Source organism: Hemitrygon akajei, chromosome 19 (assembly GCF_048418815.1).
Source record: "Hemitrygon akajei chromosome 19, sHemAka1.3, whole genome shotgun sequence".
NCBI classification, from domain to species: domain Eukaryota; kingdom Metazoa; phylum Chordata; class Chondrichthyes; order Myliobatiformes; family Dasyatidae; genus Hemitrygon; species Hemitrygon akajei.
The window spans coordinates 55,966,176-55,984,792 of NC_133142.1; the positions used below are offsets into that span (position 1 = coordinate 55,966,176).

Below are 18,617 nucleotides of genomic sequence, written 5' to 3' on the forward strand. Positions count from 1 at the left end.
TTAAATGGAGCTTGCTTTATTGCTCAGTATAAAACAGTAGACCAGAAAAAAATACATATATAAGACCAATCCAGGGCTTATGGTCATAAAGTGAAAGGTGACAATTGATTGAGACTAGTATGTTGTACAGGTTTTGATTGAGTACCTTTGTCTTAAATAGAATTAAGTCTCTTTGAGCGTTGGTGCAGTGCTGATGATTTGCATACTTTAAGTACTGAATATTTCATTGCTCTCCTGCGTTTGTATGCACATGGGGGAAAGGCATTAAGGGATGGAAGACAAGCAACGTGCTGCAGAGATACCAGTCTTCATCTTATTCCCACTCATGGTATTCATGTATGTCATTCTGTTTCAGATCAATAGCAATCCCAAGAATAGTAGTGAGGTGCCAAGGAAATGTTTGTGACTTTTTTCAAAGAAATGGTTACTGGCTTTCTGTTACTTTTTAGGTCAAACATGTATATTGTCTAGGTTCTTGTGAAGCCCACTGCTCTCTGCTTCATTACTGAAGGGACAATGAATGAAGCTCTAAAATGATGAATTTCATTCTGTACTTCCCTCTGCAACTGGATCGTTGACTACCTCTTTAGAAGACCACAGTCAGTAAGGATCAACAATAATATCTCCTCCTTGCTGACAATCAACACCTGTACACCTCAAAGATGTGTTTAGCCGACTCCACACTCGCGACTGTGTGGCTAAGTACAGCTCAAATGTCATCTGTTACTTCATAGATGACACCACTGTTGTTGGTAAAATGGCAATAAGGATGTGTATAGGAGTGAGGTAGACACAATAATGCAATCACGAAGAAAGCACACAAGAGACTTTTATATTATGGAGGAATTTAAGGTGGGGGGGAATGTATGGGAGGCAGGGTTTAAGGGTCGGCACAACATTGTGAGCTGAAGGGCCTGAACTGTGCTGTACCATTCTATGTTCTATTACGAGTTTGAGGAAATTTGATATGTTACCACAAACTCTTGCGAATTTCTATTGGTGTACTGGAAGTATTCTGAGTGGCTACATCACAGCCTGTTATGGAGCTCCAATACACAGAATCGCAAGAGGCTCCAGAGGTTTGTAGACTTGGCCAGTTCCATCACGGGCACAACCCTCCCCACCATCGATAACATCATTAAGGATTTTGAATGGACAATGAACCACTGTACACAACTGCATATGGATGCCAGCAGAGAGGACTTAGGGTGTGTTCTATATCAGGATCAGGGCACAGGGTTGAGACCTGTTGCATTTGTCAGCTGGAGTCTGTCACCCTCTGAAAAAATCTATCCCATGCACAGTTTGGAGCTCCTGGTATTGAAATAGGCTGTGATGAATAAGTTGAGTGACTACCTCTACGGTGCCAAGTTTGAGGTGAGGACGGACAATAATTCCCTAACTTGTATCCTGACCTCGGTGAAATTGGATGCCACAGGCCATCGGTGGTTGGCAGCCTTGTCTACCTATGATTTCAGCCTGAAGTACTGGCCAGGAAGTAGGAACATCGATGCTGATGCTTTGTTCCGATATGCGTATTAAGGGCTGGACAGGGACGAGGAGTGGGAGAGCGTTTCTGCCTGGGGAGTGAAAGCCGTGTGCCAGTTTTCCATCATGGTGAAGGCAGAGGGAAGGCAAGGGCTGGAATGAGCGGTGGATCAATTGGGGGTTTCTGATGACACCATTCCACAAGTTTACTGCAACCTGACTGCTCTGAAGACAAACCAGTTGCTGCAATTGAGTCCTGGGGAAATGGCAGCTGCTCAGTGACATGACCTGGGTATTAGTACCATTCGGTCAGCAGTCAAAAAGGGAGACATGGCCCAAGCGGAGAAGATGAAACACGCTGTGGTGCCTCCATTACTGACAGAATGGCCCAGATTGGAGTTGAGGAACCAGATCCTATACGGGTTAGGTAGCCTCCAGACCGGCCACAGCGTTCCCAGCTGGTTCTGCCTGAGAAGTATTGGAGGATTGTGTTGAAGTCACTTCATGATGATTCTGGCCATTTGGGGATTGAAAAAACTTATGGATTGCTCAGAGTTTGGTTTTACTGGCCCCGAATGAAGCCGGAGGTTGAAGAGTACTGCAGATCGTGTATTCACTGCATACGGAGGAAGACGTTGCCTTCAAGGCTGCTCTGCTGTTTCATTTGCAGAATGTGGGGCAACTTCGCCTGGTGTGTATAGATTTTCTGTCAATAGAGCCAGATGCCAGCAACATGTGGTCATTACAGACAACTACACTAGATAAGTGCAAGCTTTCCCTACCAAGGATCAGAGTGTGTTCACTGTGGCCAAAGTGTTATTGGAGAAGTATTTCATTTACTATGAATTCCCCAGGCAGATACATAGCAATCAGGAATGAGATTTTGAGAGCAGACTGATACATGAGCTACTGAGCATGCTTGGAGTTGAGAAGTCGAGGACTACTCCATATCATCCACAGGGTGATCCCCAGCCTGAGAGTTTTAATCAGACCTTGCTAAACATGCTAGGAACCTTGGAAATCAACAAGAAGAACAAGTGGAGTCAACATATTGGACATCTGGTTCACTGTTACGACTGTACACGAAATTAAGCTACCGGGTACTCTCCATATTATTTGACGTTTGGGTGTGAGGCAAGGTTGCCCATCAATCTTTGTTTTGAGACTGGCAAGGAATACCTACCACTGAAGACTTATCTTAAGTATGTGTCTGATATGAGAAGGGAGCTGAAAAAAGCTTATGAATTAGCTGAGGTCTGGTTGCCAAGCAGAATCAAGGAAATAAGAAGAGGTATGATCAAGAGGTTAGGTTCTCCCAACTCATGCTGGGAGACCAAGTCCTCATAAGGAGTTTGGGGCTACCTGGGAATCATAAGTTGGCTGACCGCTGGGTGGCTGCACCTATGTGGTAGAGTCAGATGCCAAATGTACCAGTTTTCTGGGTGAAACCAGAGGATGGGAATGGGCCTGTCAAGATTCTTCATCGGAACCACCTTCTCTCTCTGGGACAAGAGGTGCGGGTTGACCCAGAGCCCAACCTAGAGCCTACACCTAATAAGAGGACTTTGCAGTGACTGAAGGACCAACAGCAGGCAAGATTAGACTGGCGCCCAACCTCTGAATGGGATACAGACTCTGAGGATGAGGACATGGGGGTGTGGTATATGCTGCCTTTTGCTAACTCCCCACTGATTGAGAAAGAGATTCCCAATGCTGAGTCAGGTGAAATCAGAAGGACTACCTGTGGACAGGTTGGGTTTCAGAAGGGGATGAAGGAGGGCTCAGCTAAGTGGCAGAGGGATCTGAGTTGCAGGAGGGCACGAGTGATAGGCTATGGGAGGCCTCACCAGAGAGACCAGCAGTATCCCACAGATGACGGGGTAAAGAGTTCTCAAAGAATCAGGAGACCCCCCCAGATAGGCTGGTCTATGTAGGATCGGGGGCAACAGAGTGCTACGGCTATCCCCCTAGTGAGATATGTCACTGCCCTTTTCAAATGGATTGGAGGTTCTGACATCACAAAGTTATTTTGAAAGTGCTGTTATTAATAATGGGATGACAAATTATTTCAAAGTCAAGGGGACATGACTATTTTGGTGGGGGGAAGAGTGTAATGTCCTGGTTCACATGGTTCATATTTTTTCTCTGTTATGCTTTTCTGTTCTCTCTATGTCAGCTGCTTGTCTGGGTTACTGTTGAAGATGAGAGATAGGAGAAACGTGTGCCACCCAATGAGGATGAACAATTCATGTGAGAAAAGAGAAGTTGCTGGAGAGAAGAGGTCGGAGGAGTGAGACCGTGATTCGATGAGGTGGGAGATCGAAGGAGGATCGGCGAAGGGGAAACCGTGAGCTCCAATGTGCACATTGGACAGTTTCATTTAAAATGGGCCCTTTTCTTGTTTTTGATTTTTCTTTACTAACCCTTTTGTCAAATTAAGAATTACAAAGCTAAATCTTTTAATTCTATGCAGTGTACTGTCTGTCATTTCGTGGTACTGATTTGTAACAGGGTAACACATCACGCAGCATCCACAAACAGGGGAATTTGGGGGGCTTGCACATCTACCTCCCATGTTTGGCAGGGCCAGAGGATGTCTTCCCTAGACTTATGCAGCCAGCAGAACCAGAGTGTTACACAACCTCAGCATTTTCCCTTCTCTTTTTGCACTGAATATTTAATTAATTTAAAAAAATATATACATATTGTAATTCAGTTTTTTTATTATTATGTATTGCAAAGTACTGCTGCCGCAAAACAACAGATTTCACGACATATGCTAGTGACATTAAACCTAGTTTTGATTCTGATCTTCAACAGGCATTGCCTCTAGAAGATGGCAACCATCACCAATCAAGACATGTGCTCCTGTCATTACTATCGTTGGAGAGGAGGTACAGAAGCCACAGAAGCCTGAAGACATTCAATGATTCGGGAACAGCTTCACCTCTTCCATCATCAGATTTCTGAATGGTCCATATAACTCGTTATTCCTTTTCTCGCACTATTTATTTTGTAATTTATAGTACCTTTACATCTTTTCACTGTACTATTGCTGCAAAACAACAGATTTTATATAATATAAAGCAGCTAATAAATGTGACTCTGATACAGTAAACAACCCTGCAGTTTACTTTACAATTAAGCAGATAGTTCAAGAGCACTTCCATGAGGCACTTTGGAAGTAATAGCCTCTATAACAAATGTGGGCAGCATCTTGTTTGTCAACTATCGAATCCAACATCCTGAGAGTTTCCTGTGACCTAATTTTTATCAGGGATTCATTGTAAGTTAGAGAATTGAGAAACTTTCCAAAGACAACAGTAGTCAACTAAAAAGCCATAAGGAGACAAAAGATAAAATATGAAGTTAAGTTAGCCAATAATATCAAAGAGGATTTCAAAATTTGTTTAGATGTACAAGGAGTAAAACAGAGGCGAGGGTGGATATTGAACCTCTGGAAAATTATGCTGGAGAGGCAGTAATGGGGGGACAATTTGCTTAAGATAAGATCCCAGGATATTACCCGAAAGGTACAAGAATGGATAGAAGATTAGCTGACTGGCATGAGGCAAAGAGTGGGAATAAAATGGGCCTTTTAAGGTTGGCCGTTGGTGATTAGTGGTGTTCTGTAGGGGTTGGTGCTGGGACCACTTCTTTTCTATATGTTAATGTTTTGGATTATGGAATAGTCAGCTTGTTTGTAGGGTTGTTCGCCAAGCCTTGAGGTTAGGTTGCAAATGTTTCATCACCGGTCGAGCTGACATCATCAAAGTGCAACTGAGTGTTGCTTCAGTGGAGTACTTGTGTTTATATTGGTCCGACTTCTTGTTCTGATTAGTTGGCTGTCACGCTAGCTGCTAGTCTCTGCTAGGTCCCAGCAAGCTGGATAGCTGAGTGATCTCCGCTGGCCTGCATCCCTGGTTTTTGGTCATTGTGCACATGTTCCATGGACGCCTGAGGCTCACCTTTTGGCCCCAATCCTGTAGATACACAGATTCGTAAATTGCATCCAGGTCAATATGTCTGTTAATAGTCTTCCACTGAGAACCAAGCTTCTTAGAATTCTCCTGATTTCTTGTTTTGTGCTTCTGCCAGGATTTTTGTAGGTTCCCAGATGAACTTCAGACTTTCTTGGTCTTCACGTAATCGGAGGAGTGATAGGGGATCGCATCTTCTTAAGGCTAGCTGATGTTCATGTAATCTCATGAATAGTTTTCTCCTTGTCTGTCCTACATAGTATTTGGAGTAGACTCTACATTGAATTTGATATATTATGTTTATTCTCTCTAAGTGGGCTGTTGGACTTTTGGGTCTCGAGATGAATGTTCTGATGGTTGTGTTGGGTTTATGTGTCACCATTATTCCAGGCAGTTGGAGCAGTCTTGTTGACATTTCCGAAATATTCCTGATGGTTAGTCTCTTTCTTGCCTGTTCAGTAGGAATTAAAAGGTTGTTTCTTCGGATGAGACACCTTATGAAGTTTTTAAGATAGCCATTGTGTGTGAATATTTTGAAAAGCTAATTTTCTTCTTTTTTCTTGAGGTCCGCACTACTGCAGTGTGTTTCCACTCAGTTGAAAGCTTTTGTGGCAAATAATACAAAGATAGGCGGAGGGGCCGGCAGTGTTGAAGAAGCAGGGAGTCTGCAGAAGGAACTAGACAGATTGGGAGAAGGGCAAAATGGCAGATGGAGTATAATGTAGGGAAAGTGTATGCTCATGCACTTTGGTAGAAGAAACAAAGGTGTAGACTATTTTCTGAATGGTGAGCAATTTCAAAAATCAGAAGTGCAAAGGGACTTGGGAGTCCTCGTGCAGGATTCCCTGAAGGCTAACTTGCTTGTTGAGTTCTTGTGAAGAAGGCAAATACAATGTTAGCAATCATTTTGAGCACTAGAAAATAAGATCAAGGATGTAATGCTGTGGCTTTGTAAGGCATTGGTCAGACTGTACTTGGATTATTGTGGAGCAGTTCTGAGCCCCTTACCTAAGAAAGGATGTGCTGGTGGAGAGAGTCCATAGGAGGTTCATGCGAATGATTCTGAGAATGAAAGGGTTAACTTATGAGACGTCTTAGTCTCTGGGCCTGCACTTACTAGAGTTGTAAAGAATGAGGGGGATCTCACTGAAACCTATCAATCGGCCTTGACAGAGTGGATGAGGGAAGGAGCAGAGGGTACAGCTTCAGAATAGGTGGACTCTGTGGAATTCATTGCTACAGACAGCTGTGTAGGCCAAGTCATTGAATATATTCAAAGCAGAGGTTGATAGGTTCTTGATTAGTCAGAGCATTGAAAGTTATGGAGAGAAGGCAGAGGAATGGGGTTGAAAGGGATAATAAATCAGCCATGATGAAATGGTGGAGTAAACTTGATGGATTGAATGGCCTAATTCTGCTCCTATGTCTTATGGTCTAACGCTGAGTTAACCACTACTCTCACTTCTCCTTTAGTACCAGCTCACGTATTCATGTCATCACAATCTACAATCTGAATCCTAACCTGCACAGATCATTACCCATCACCCTTTTGCTCCCTGACCGATTATGTCCTTCAGTCTGGCAGTGCAAAATTAAAAACCGGTGTCCCCTATTTTCAAATCTATCCATAGCCTTATCTTTCTGCAAGTTCCATCAACTTTTTTCCTCTTTCTCCGAGGTAATTCCTTTGGGCTGAAGATGAGTTGCTTCCACATCACTCTGTGGGTTCTGAGGTGGCTGATGAAGCCATGATCACATCCATAGTCAAACCACGGTAAGGTAAGAGTGGCCTATTGGCACGTGAGGTCAGGTATGAAGAAGCCAGAGTACTACTTCCAGTTTTTGCTGGGCTTCCATGTACTTCCAATGAAGATGGGAAATTCTCACTACCTTCATGGATGCTCCTTTCCCAAGTCGATTGATTACAGCTGAGGGATTTTAACAAACTGGTGATGATATAACAATTTTTCAAGGTGTCTTTGACAATATTCTTGAAACATTTCCTCTTTCTTCCTGGCAACCTCTTTAGAACACAATGCCTCTCAGTTGTATGAACAATGTGACCTACCTGTCAGAGTTAGTTGAAGATAATTGGAGGCTGAATACTGGGGACGTGCACCTGGCATTGATGTTTTTTTCTTGCTCCTATCCTGCTTGTATTCAGCCTTCCAAGATTTCTGACTCAATCTGGTCTGGCAAGTTGTGCACTAATGATTGTTATCATTCTATTAAAACTGTAACTCTCTTCCTAAACCTCCCAATCACTGTACCACTCTCTCTCCTTTAAGCTATTCCATACAAGCTAATTGTTCCACTGTATCAAATGTAGGCATTTAAATGTCAACTATTGCTGTCCTTCATTGAGGTCAGTAACTAACAATTTAAGTAGAATTTGAACTGATTACTGGCAAGGCAGTTAGAGCAATATTTATATAAAATGTTTGCTGTTGTGAGGAACAGCCAAGGGTAGACACATTTCAAAATAAGAGTTAATTTTGAACCTCATAAAAAGATATATAAAGGTAAGTAATTCAGAGGGATGTTTTAAGGAGCATCTTAAAGGAGGAAAGAAGTGTGTAGAAACAGAAAGATTGAGGTAAATTAGGCTTCCACAGGAACAAGTGCCAATATAAAGGTGTCCCTCGGGACACAAGGATGTCGCTGCATAACAGGGATGAGGAGGAATTTCTTCAGCCACAGAGTTTTGAATTTGTGGATCTGATTGCCACAGACAGCTGCGTGAAGACCTAGTCATTGGGTATATTTAAAGCAGAGGCTGATTAGTTCTTGATTAGTAAGGGTGTCAAAGGTCACTGGGAGAAGGCAGGAGATAGGGGTTAAGAGGGAAAGCAAATCAGCTGTGATGGAATCTCTGAGTAGACTCAGTATGCCAAATGACCTAATTCAACACACACAATATGCTGCATGAACTCAGCCGGTCAAACAGCATCTATGGAAATGAATAATAGGCGATGTTTTGGGCTGAGACCCTTCTTCAGGAGACTTCCCTTTCTTGTGTTTATGAAAGTCTTAATTCTGTTCGTATGTCTCATGGTCTTAATACAGTAGTGATTAATACTGGGTTTCATCAAAAAGCCAGAATTAGCTTTAAATAGTTATCTTAAAAATAATAAGGCTGAAGAAAAATACAGATGAAGAAAAAATGATAAACTGAAAACAGGGATGAGAACTTTAAAACTGAGATGCTGCTTATCCAACAGCCAAAGTAGATTTTCATGCAGAAGGATAATGGTAAACAGGATCATTGAGTGATGTCAAGTTTATGGAGAGGAGAAAGCAGGAGGCCAACTAAAAGTACATTGGAAAAGTCTAAAGGTAGCAAAGCCATGACCAAAATTAAAACAGAAAACGATGTACATACAGAGCAGGTCAGGCAGCATCTGTGGAGAGAAAGAAATTGAGTTAAAGTCTTGGGTCAATGAAAAGGCAACATCTGTAGAATGAGTTTATCTCTTTCTACAGATGTTGCCCGTCCTGAATATTTCCAACTCTTACTGTTTTCTTTTCTAATATTCAAATTTGGAATATTGTGTTTCTGTATAAAAATATGGATGAAGTTTTTAGTAGCAGTTGAACTGAGGTAATGTTATAAACTCAATGGCACAGCTTTATGGTTCAAACTTCAGCTCAAATTTTAAACCATCGAAGAACTGCCTGATTTAGGTTCAGTGAAGTGCCAAAGAAGGATGGAAATAATGATAATGGAATCAAGTTTTGGAAAGGACTAAATGACAAGTTAGAGTATTTTTTAAATGAGAGATTGAAAGGTGAAAGCATCCCAAGGGAACTGGGTGTCCATGTACATAAATAATTGAAGGCTAACAAGCAGCACAGCAAACAAGCAGAAAGGCAATGATTTGTTTGTCTCTATTTAGTGAAGAATTTAAGTACAAGAGAAGAGATATCTTGCTTAAATGATGCAGGGGTCTATCAAGGGTCAACTTTATTCACCATATACATTTACATGGATTAGGAATTTGCTGTGGTGTGTTGGTCAGGGTGTGGTATGCAACACAAAACAGCAACATTCAATAATTATAGAGAATAAATTATTATATATAAAGCTAATAAAGTTAGAGATTAAAGGACAAATATGTAATAAATAAATGAAAGCCAGCAAGTATTTACAATGTAAACAACGCTATAAAAAGTGGTGAAAGTGTCTTTAGTGCAATGCTGTGGGGGTGGGGGGGGGAGTGGTGCTAACCACTGTAGAATAGTTGATCAGATTGACTGGCGTAAAGTTTTTGTTTTAATTGTCCAACAGCACTTACCAGAAGGAAGATTTAGGAAAAGGCAAATAGAGGGATACGGACAATGTGTAGGCTAAAGGAATTACGTAGTTTAGTTAGTCTTTTAATTACCAGCTTAACTAGTTCAGCATAACATCATAGGCCAAAAGGCTATGTGCTGTATAGTTCCATGGCCTAGTATAAAATGTGCACCTAGTGGCTTTAGACTCAGAAACACATGTACAATACTGGATTTTATTGCAGGGTGGGCAGTGTCCACAATGATTTTACCTGCCTGTTTCTTTGTCCTGGACATGTACAAGTCCCACAGTGATGGTAGTCTGCAGCCTACCTGTGACCTGAGAGTTCACTGTAGTTTTCATACGTTGTGAGAGTATTCCACACCAAACCAGTTTGCAGCTGGAATATTGTGACTAATCTCCCTAAGTAAGGATGTACTGTGATACAGGGAATGTAACAAAGGTTCACCAGACTGACTTCTAGTATGGGGACATGGTTCTGTGTGAAGAAATTAAATAGGCTGGGCCTATACTCGCTGGAGCTTGGAATGACAAGAAGGGATCTCATCAATTTATACTCAGGTCTTCAGGACTTGACAAGATAGATGCTGGAATATTACACACTGGCTGGGATATCAAGAACTAAGGATCATAAACTTAAAATGAAGGGCCATTCAGGAATGAGATGAGAATAAATGACTTCACTCAGGGTTTCTCTGTCCAAGAGGGTGGTGGAGCATAGTCACTAAGTTTATTCAAGAGTTTGGTATATTTTGAATGTTAGAGAAGGTGGGGTTAGTACAGGAATGTGGCATTGAGGAAAAAGGTTAGTAATTCCCTCACTGAATGGAAGAGCAAATGTAAAGGGATAAATATTCTACTTCGACTTCTATTCCTTATGTTCTTGCATTCAAAGGTCATGGATTTAGTTTAATATTCAGCTAGAAATGTATCTTGTGCATCTAGTACTGGATAATGGACTAACAGCATTGACCACTTGGAAACAGTTATGGGGCAGTAGTAGTGATGAAATAAAGCAATCTGCAGCTAGTAGCTGATGTAACACTTATGGTTGTTGCTGCAGAAAGGAATGGCAATTGATAGATCCTTGGGGGAACATTCGAAGTAAAGGTATTGGGTAGCATGGTAACATGGCAGTTAGCACAAAAGCTTTAAGGGTCAGCAATCAATGATTAGGGATTAATTTCCACCATTGTCTGTAAAGAGTCTGTATGTTCTCACTGTGACCCTGTGGGTTTCCTCTGGATGTTTTGATTTCTTCCCATATTTCAAAAATGTATGGGTTAGGGTTATTAAATTTTGAGCATGCTATGTTAGTCCCAGAAGCGTGGCAACATTTGTTGGCTGCCCCCTGTACAATCCTTGTTGACTTGTTGTAAACAACGCATGTTTAGATGTACATGTGACTAATTAAGCCATCTTACCTTAGAGGTATAGGTGTGGGAATGAAAGCTATTGTACATGGTTCAATATTCAAGATGGGAATCAGATGACCAATGCTTCTCTTGGTTAGTTAGAGTTGAGATTTGGTGGAGGAAGATGGTGTCAAAAGTGGATGTCAGCTTGAGAAGGACAATAAGGGTCAGACAGGTTTAGAGTTGCCCAGCCATTATAGCACGTCCAGAAATTCAGTTGGAGAGATTTAAAGAGGAGATTTGAAATAAATTTCTATACAGTAACGCAAAGGGGAGAGCTGTTCCCTCACAACACCAGCGACTCAGGCTTAATCTGACTTCCTGTGCTGTTTGTTTGAGGTCTGTATGTTCTCCCACATGGGTTTCTCTATGTGTTCCAATTTCCTACACATGTCAAAGAAGCACTGGATGCTAGGCTAATTTGGTATTGAAAATTGCTCCTAGTAGTAGAGCAGTGGAACAGTTAACATACTGGCTTAATATAATAATCCTGATGAGAACCATATAAAATAAAACTGCCACTACTATATTCCTGCAGTAGAGTATACCTTTCAAATTCATTATTGTACATATGTTTCTGAGTCTAAAGCCAACAGGTGCACATTTTATACTAGGCCATAGAACTGTACAGCACAGGAATAGGCCTTTTGGCTCATGATGCTGTGCTGAACTAGATAAACTGGTATTTAAAAGTCTAACTGAACTAATTCCTTTTGCCCATACCCCTGCAAATGATGCACATTCATGTGCCTAGAGTCTCCTAAATCCCTCTATCATATTTGCCTCCATCACCATCCCTTGCAGTGGATTTCAGACATACACCACTCTGTGTTTAAAAAAAAAACTTGCCCCACACATCTTCATTGAACTTGCTTAAATGCATGTCCTCAGGAGTTAGTTACTTTGTTGCTGTGAAAAATATACCAGCTGTCTACACTATTTACACCTCTCTTGATCTTATGAACTTAACAGATTTTCCCTTAGATGCTGCTGCTCCAGAGAAAACAACCCAAGTTTGTTCAAACTCTTGTAGCATGAAATTTCTATTTGAGGCAGGATCCTTGTAAACCTCCCCTGTACCCCTTCAGATAGGCAAAAGCAATGCCTTGGTACTAGAAAAGGGAAATTTGCCTGGTATCCTGTCTAATAATGTAGGAAGGATAGCCTCCACATCCTTCCCATAATGGGGTGACCAGAACTGAAGGTTATACTCCATGTAGCCTAACCAGAGTTTTATAAAGCTGCAACACAATTTTTTGACTCAGTCTCTCAACTAAAAAAGGCAAACACTCTATACATCTTCTTTACCACTCTATCAACCTGTGCAGCTACTTTCAGGGATTTATGGACTTGAACCCTAAGATATACTGTTATGGAACCTACCGTTAAATTTGTACTGTTCTTTTACAATTTGATCACCTCACAGTTGGCTGGAGCAAGCTTCATCTACCGTTTCTCTGACCATAAAGTAACTTATCTGTATCTTGTTGAATCTTTTTGCAATCTTCTATGCTATCAATTATGCAAGGAATCTTTCTATCATTTGTAAACATCCATGTTTTCATCATATCATAAGAGTCAGGTATATATTATACTGAGACTCAGTAATTCTTAGTTAGTATTTATGAATTAATTTATTTTATTTCTTTAGAGATACAGCACGGTAACAGGCTCTTCCACCCATGTGACAAATTAACCTACTAACCTGTACGTCTTCGGAGTGTGGGAGGAAACTGGAGAACCCAGAGGAAACCCATGCCTTTACAGGGGTAATACACAAACCCTTGCAGATGGCAGTGGGAATGAAATCCGGACCATTGGTGCTGTAATAGTGTTGTGCTAACCACTACACTACCTTGCTGTATATACACTATTACTTACTCTTCCTCGTTACATGTTGAAGTATCACTCCAGCGATCTGAAAACAGACATCTAGCCTGGCACACAAATGAAATATTGTGAGGGAGTAATGTGTTGTCTTTTGGTTGAGATACCAAAATTAAGGTCCCTCCAAAATGGCAAAATCGATGCCATGGTCCTAGAAGGGGGGATATTTGCCTGGTACCTAATATCTAATCCCTCAATCCACGTCACTAAAATGGAGTAAAAGGCCATTAGTACATTACTGTTTGTCAGAAGCTGTAGTGTGCATATTAGTTCCATCTCTTACAGTTCAACAGTGATATCACTTCAAAAGTACTAACGGTAAAATAGTTCTTCCAAATACTCTGGAAATTCACAAATGGCATTTTATATGTAGAGGGGAGATCTTCTCACTTTTTATTATTCATATTCCTTCTGGAGTGAATTAGCTTTATTGCAACTTAAGTTTACAAAGAGGATGCCTTTTGCTAGTTTGGATTTGGTGCCATTTTGCACTAAGTCAGCCTGTGGACTGATTCTTAAGTTTGCAATGGATATACAGGTTTCTGACAAAAAACATTTTGGGTAACACAATAGTGTAGTGGTTAGCAAAATGCTTCAGCAACCAGAGTTCAATTCCTGCTGCTGCCTGTAAGGAGTTTGTACGCTCTCCCCGTGACCACATGGGTTTCTTCTGGGAGCTCCAGTTTCCTCCCACATTCCAAAGACACAGCAGTTGGTAGGTTAATTTGTCATTGTAAATTATCCCATAATTAGGCTCGGGAAAGATCAGGAGTTGCTGCACAGCACAGCACAGCACAGCATGGTTTGAAGGGCCGTAAGGGCCTATTCTGCTTAGTACCCCAAATAAACAAACAAACAAACATTGAAACATTTTGCATTGCTACTCCAAGGTGACTGTAGAGAGTTATTTTTGATTTCAACCAGCATGGAAAGGAACCAAAATGGAATATAAGTGGGGGGGGGGGGGGGAGAAAGGGTCATTCCAAGCTGAGGAACCATATTACCCAAGGGATACTCCTTCAAGATAAAACAGTGATCCACCTCACATTTTTTCTTCCAATCTTTTGAGGAAACCAAATGCAGACTGGATGACTGCCCTTCAGAGCCCACTTGTTCAATCCACAGGGGCGATCCTGAGCCATCTCACTCCCACTCTGACCTATCTATGGGCTCCTGTGCTGTTATAATGAGGATCAATACCCCACTGCCATCTCTGCAGCGTGTAGGACAGAGGCATACCAGGGAGCTGGTCTTCATGATGGAAAAGATGCTGCTGAGGATCCCAGAGCAAATGAGCAGCTCCTTCTGCTGCCGCAGGTGCAGGTGAATATGATGGAGAACGACAGGCAGCAGGATTCGACGGGAGTCTGTGAAAAGAGGAAAAGCTGTACTGAGCCATACTTCTACGGTGTACATCTTCAACACTTCTGTTCTCCACTCCTATGATATGATCACATCAGTTGTGAGAACCTGGCCACAGGGTTTTCAATTCTCATTTGGTGAACCCATTTTCAGAAATACAAACATAAATATTTAAAAAATTATCCTTCCAAGAACTGCAGAAGTTGAATAAATAGTAATAAACATATACAACTTAACCAGTGAAATAGCGCTACTTAACGTTAATACTAATGATGAAGTTGCTTATTCAACTTTATCGTTGAGTCTTAGAATGACTGCAGAAGTTTGAGAAATAAGTTATTTTGTACACAATGTGCTGACAATTCTTTGATTTAACTGTGAGTGATGAAAATTCACACTCTGATTAAATCCAAATGATTAAATAGTAGAATATGAAAACCCGTGTTCATATTTGGATCCCAAAAGCCACTCAGTTGATACTTACTGTGCACTTGGTAACATAATCAGTCGTCTATTTCCAGCCCTTACCTGGATATGAAAAGAGATGGCTATCCACAGTGCGTGCGATGGATTGCAGCTTGACTATGTCCATTGACTGACCGATGTGTACTGTGCTGGGCATGCTGCCCAATGTTCCTCTCACAAACTCTGCCACCTCCTGCACTGTGAACATTTGCAGCAGCTCATCAAAGATTGCAGGGAAGGAGTTGAGGAGAGCCGCCTACAATGAAACAACAGTTGGGTTCATCAATGTCCAATCTAATAACATAACAAGGTAATGATCCAAATCTCTATTATTTATTTCCAGAAAGATTATCAGCAACAAAACATATTTATCTGGGTGTAACCAGAAAGGAAGTTACTCAATCATCTAAAAACAAAACAGTTAAGTCAATATGGAAACTAGATTAGCCTATGGATAAAGCAGATACTACCATTCTTAATTTCTGGAAAGGGAATAATTTTACTTCACTAGCTTTGATGAAAGATATTATGGAATGGAATTTGTGTCTAATCATCAATGCAACAATAGGATTGGAAACTATTAAGATTCTCAACTCTGCTCAAATGTGCCTCAATGATAATTGCAAAGAGTTGTCTTAACCCACTGTCAGTAATGTTACTGGCTATCCTATGGCCTGAATGAGATTGGAAGTACAGACAGATTCATCCTTGTGCATGAGAAATTCTACAGAACCAGTCAGTTCAAATTCATTTTACCTGAGAATCTTGAAATCAACAAGAACATTAATAAAAGATGAAAGCACAGCATCCTCTGTCTGCACTGCTTCCTTTAAGGCTGACATGGATGCTTATTACCATTGTGCTTGTTCCTGTCATGCTGTGACACTGCTTTGGACTCAGCTCCTAAGGATATGTTGCAAGTTATTGAACTAACCTGTGTGAAGACGAGGGTCTCAGAACTTCTGCTATCTAAACTCAGGACAAAGCGGATGGACTGAAAGAGTTCCTGAATGCTGGTACGAAACTGTTCCTCCTCGATCCCGCCTGTTGCTCTTGAATACAAGATCCGTGACTGCACAATAAACTTGAACAAATATTCCAAGGCCTAGGGAGAAAGAGGATACATGTTCTTAGACTACTTAACTCATCAATCCGAACTGACATTGTATTTTTCACATCAGACACATTTTAAATTGGCCTGTATGTCAGAAAATACACATTCCAAAAGATATATTGTATGTCATGCAATAACCTTGTGAATACAATAGATTCAGAATCTTTGATCAAATCTTGCCACAAAGAGTGCTGCCACAAAAAAGAACCATTAAGAACCCCCACTATTCAGCCCATGCCTCACTTTTAAGGACTTTACAACTCATGTTTTCAGTGTTTATCTATTTAGTTATTGATACAATTTTCTTATTTTGTACAGTAGTTGTTTGTCAGTCTTTAGTTATGTAGTTTTTCATAAATTCTATTATATTTCTTCATTTTCCTTTAAATGTCTGCAAAAAAATGAATTCCCAGATAGTACATGGTGACCTATAAACAGTACTGTGCAGAGATCTTAGGCACATGTAAAAAATCCATAAAATGAAGATGCTTTCAAAAATAATGAAATGAGAAGTTTTTAAATATCAAAAAATTACTATGAAGAGCAGTAAACAGTAAAAAACTAAGTGAAATCAAAATTTGGTGTGACAACACTTTGCCTTTAAAACTGCATTATTTCTCATTGGTACACTGGCATGCAGTTTTATAAGAAAATCAGCTGATAGGTTGTTCCAAGCATTTTGGAAAACTTGCCACAGTTTTTTTCTGCAGACTTTGGCTGTCTTGCTTGCCTCCATCTCTCCAGGTTATTCTAGACAGCCTCGATTATGTTGCGATCAGGCCACTGTGGAACCGTACCATCTGAAACCATATTAAAAATCTAGACTGCCTAAGACTTTTGCACAGTACTGTACTTTGATAATGAATTTACTTTGACTTTGACTTGAGTTCTATTATGTATTTGCGGAATTATTAGTTGAAGAACAATGAGTCAAATGCTGAAAGCTGCGATCACACTGTGTAGTTCTTATTCCACCAGCTCATACACAATCAGCCAAACAGCCCCATTCTCTGTTGTAATTTTCCTCTGATCAAAAATTAGTTATTCAGACTATTTGATAAGTAGCAGAAATCTATTGAACTGCTTAACGACAGCAGCAGTGGTAGGAAGATATAGACATAGAGATTGTGAAGAGGAATAAATATTGTTGTTTCAGCACCAAATACAAATTCTGGGGCATGGTGCTTGTCAAAAGTGAAACTGCAGAGGTGTTAGTAAATAAAATGTCCCACAGGGTTTGTTTTTCACAGGCTTGAGATTGGAAAGCTTGTAATTGGATTTTAATGTGTCTCAAGTAATTTCCCCAATGGATTGTTAGCAAACGACAGAGGAAAAAGGCAAGCAAAAATACTCTCACACAGCAGGCAGCATGAAATTAGTGCTATTTCAATTAGAAATAAAGGAAGTATACTACAGAATTATGAAATGAGAAATTGTGATGATCCACAAGTGGAAATACATAACATAATCCAGTAGAGGCATTACAATTAGAAACCTGCTGATTTAGATGGGGAGGCGAGGGAATTGTATACATAGAATGAAATTAAGCTTTAGGTATGCATTCATTGCGTATTAAATCTCCAACACGAGATAACATTTTAACTATATAGTTATGGCATTCTGTTTTCTTCACCAGCACTTATTTGTAGAAGATGAAACGTAACATAGAGAACTATAGAGGAAACATTAAAGTTAACTAATTCAAGGAAAATCTTCCTATAAGAAAGCAAAATATAGTTCTTTGAGAAAGACCACAACCATAGTCATTTGTATAGTGCAAAAATCAGAAAGGATTAAGTTTTACTTATTTTTCCCAATGAATATTATCAGAGATGCATCACTTCTGAACCCTCCGTGTATTTTAAAAGCTTCTATCTCCTTCCCATTCCATTTCTGAAATGTTAATTCTATTTTTATTCCCACTGATGCACCCTGACCTGTGGATTATTTCCTAAGATTTTGTTTCTATTTCCAAAGGGCAGCTTGACTTTATTATGCATAGTAATGGCATCTCCCAGTTTACAGTGGGGAGCAAAGGGAATGTGGTGCTAGAAAATAGTCCATTTTCTGATTTTCTGTAATGCAAAGCTGTGTCATCTGCAAATGTGCAAGAAATGCAAGATAAACAAAAATGGTGTTTTATTTATTTACTCTCATCACATTTCATGAGAGAAAATTTTATTCCTTATAACAAATTTTGGGGTAGACATTTGTGAATTATGCAAGGGCAAATTTTTGCTACCACAGCAGCCATAATGCAGTGGTTGCAAACTAGCTGCTAGCTCTTGTTCGATTTCTATATTTTCTCAAGATAGCCACTAAATGGCATTTCATTACCCTCATTGCCTCTTGAATGTGGTCTTGTCTTACAACTTCTGCAGATCGATCCATGTACCATTTCAGACATCGGATTAGCTCCCTGCAAAAATACAGCATATTTATAAAGAACGTGATATATCTGAGTTTGTCAGACCATTACACACAAGAATAATAAAACAAAAGAGCGATCAGTGGACAGTAAAGAATGTATAGTGAATTACCATAGTTTTGATGGACATGCTCATTCGTAGGTTGTTGCAAGTGTGTGGACAATTCATTTTCAGAGATGTATA

At 40.3% G+C, this 18,617-nt stretch overlaps 1 protein-coding gene across 7 annotated transcripts in view; it reads right to left on the minus strand.

The window, feature by feature from the left end:
- Nucleotides 1-18,617, minus strand: part of dock3 (dedicator of cytokinesis 3) — a 968,429-nt gene that overhangs the window by 183,794 nt on the left and 766,018 nt on the right. For all 7 annotated transcript variants that reach the window (XM_073072555.1, XM_073072554.1, XM_073072550.1 and 4 more), the window contains 4 exons: nt 18,343-18,424; nt 15,826-15,996; nt 14,955-15,147; nt 14,304-14,431 (listed from right to left, as the gene is read on the minus strand). In XM_073072555.1, the coding sequence (XP_072928656.1) occupies nt 14,304-14,431; nt 14,955-15,147; nt 15,826-15,996; nt 18,343-18,424 (574 nt within the window). The remainder of the gene's footprint in view (nt 1-14,303; nt 14,432-14,954; nt 15,148-15,825; nt 15,997-18,342; nt 18,425-18,617) is intronic.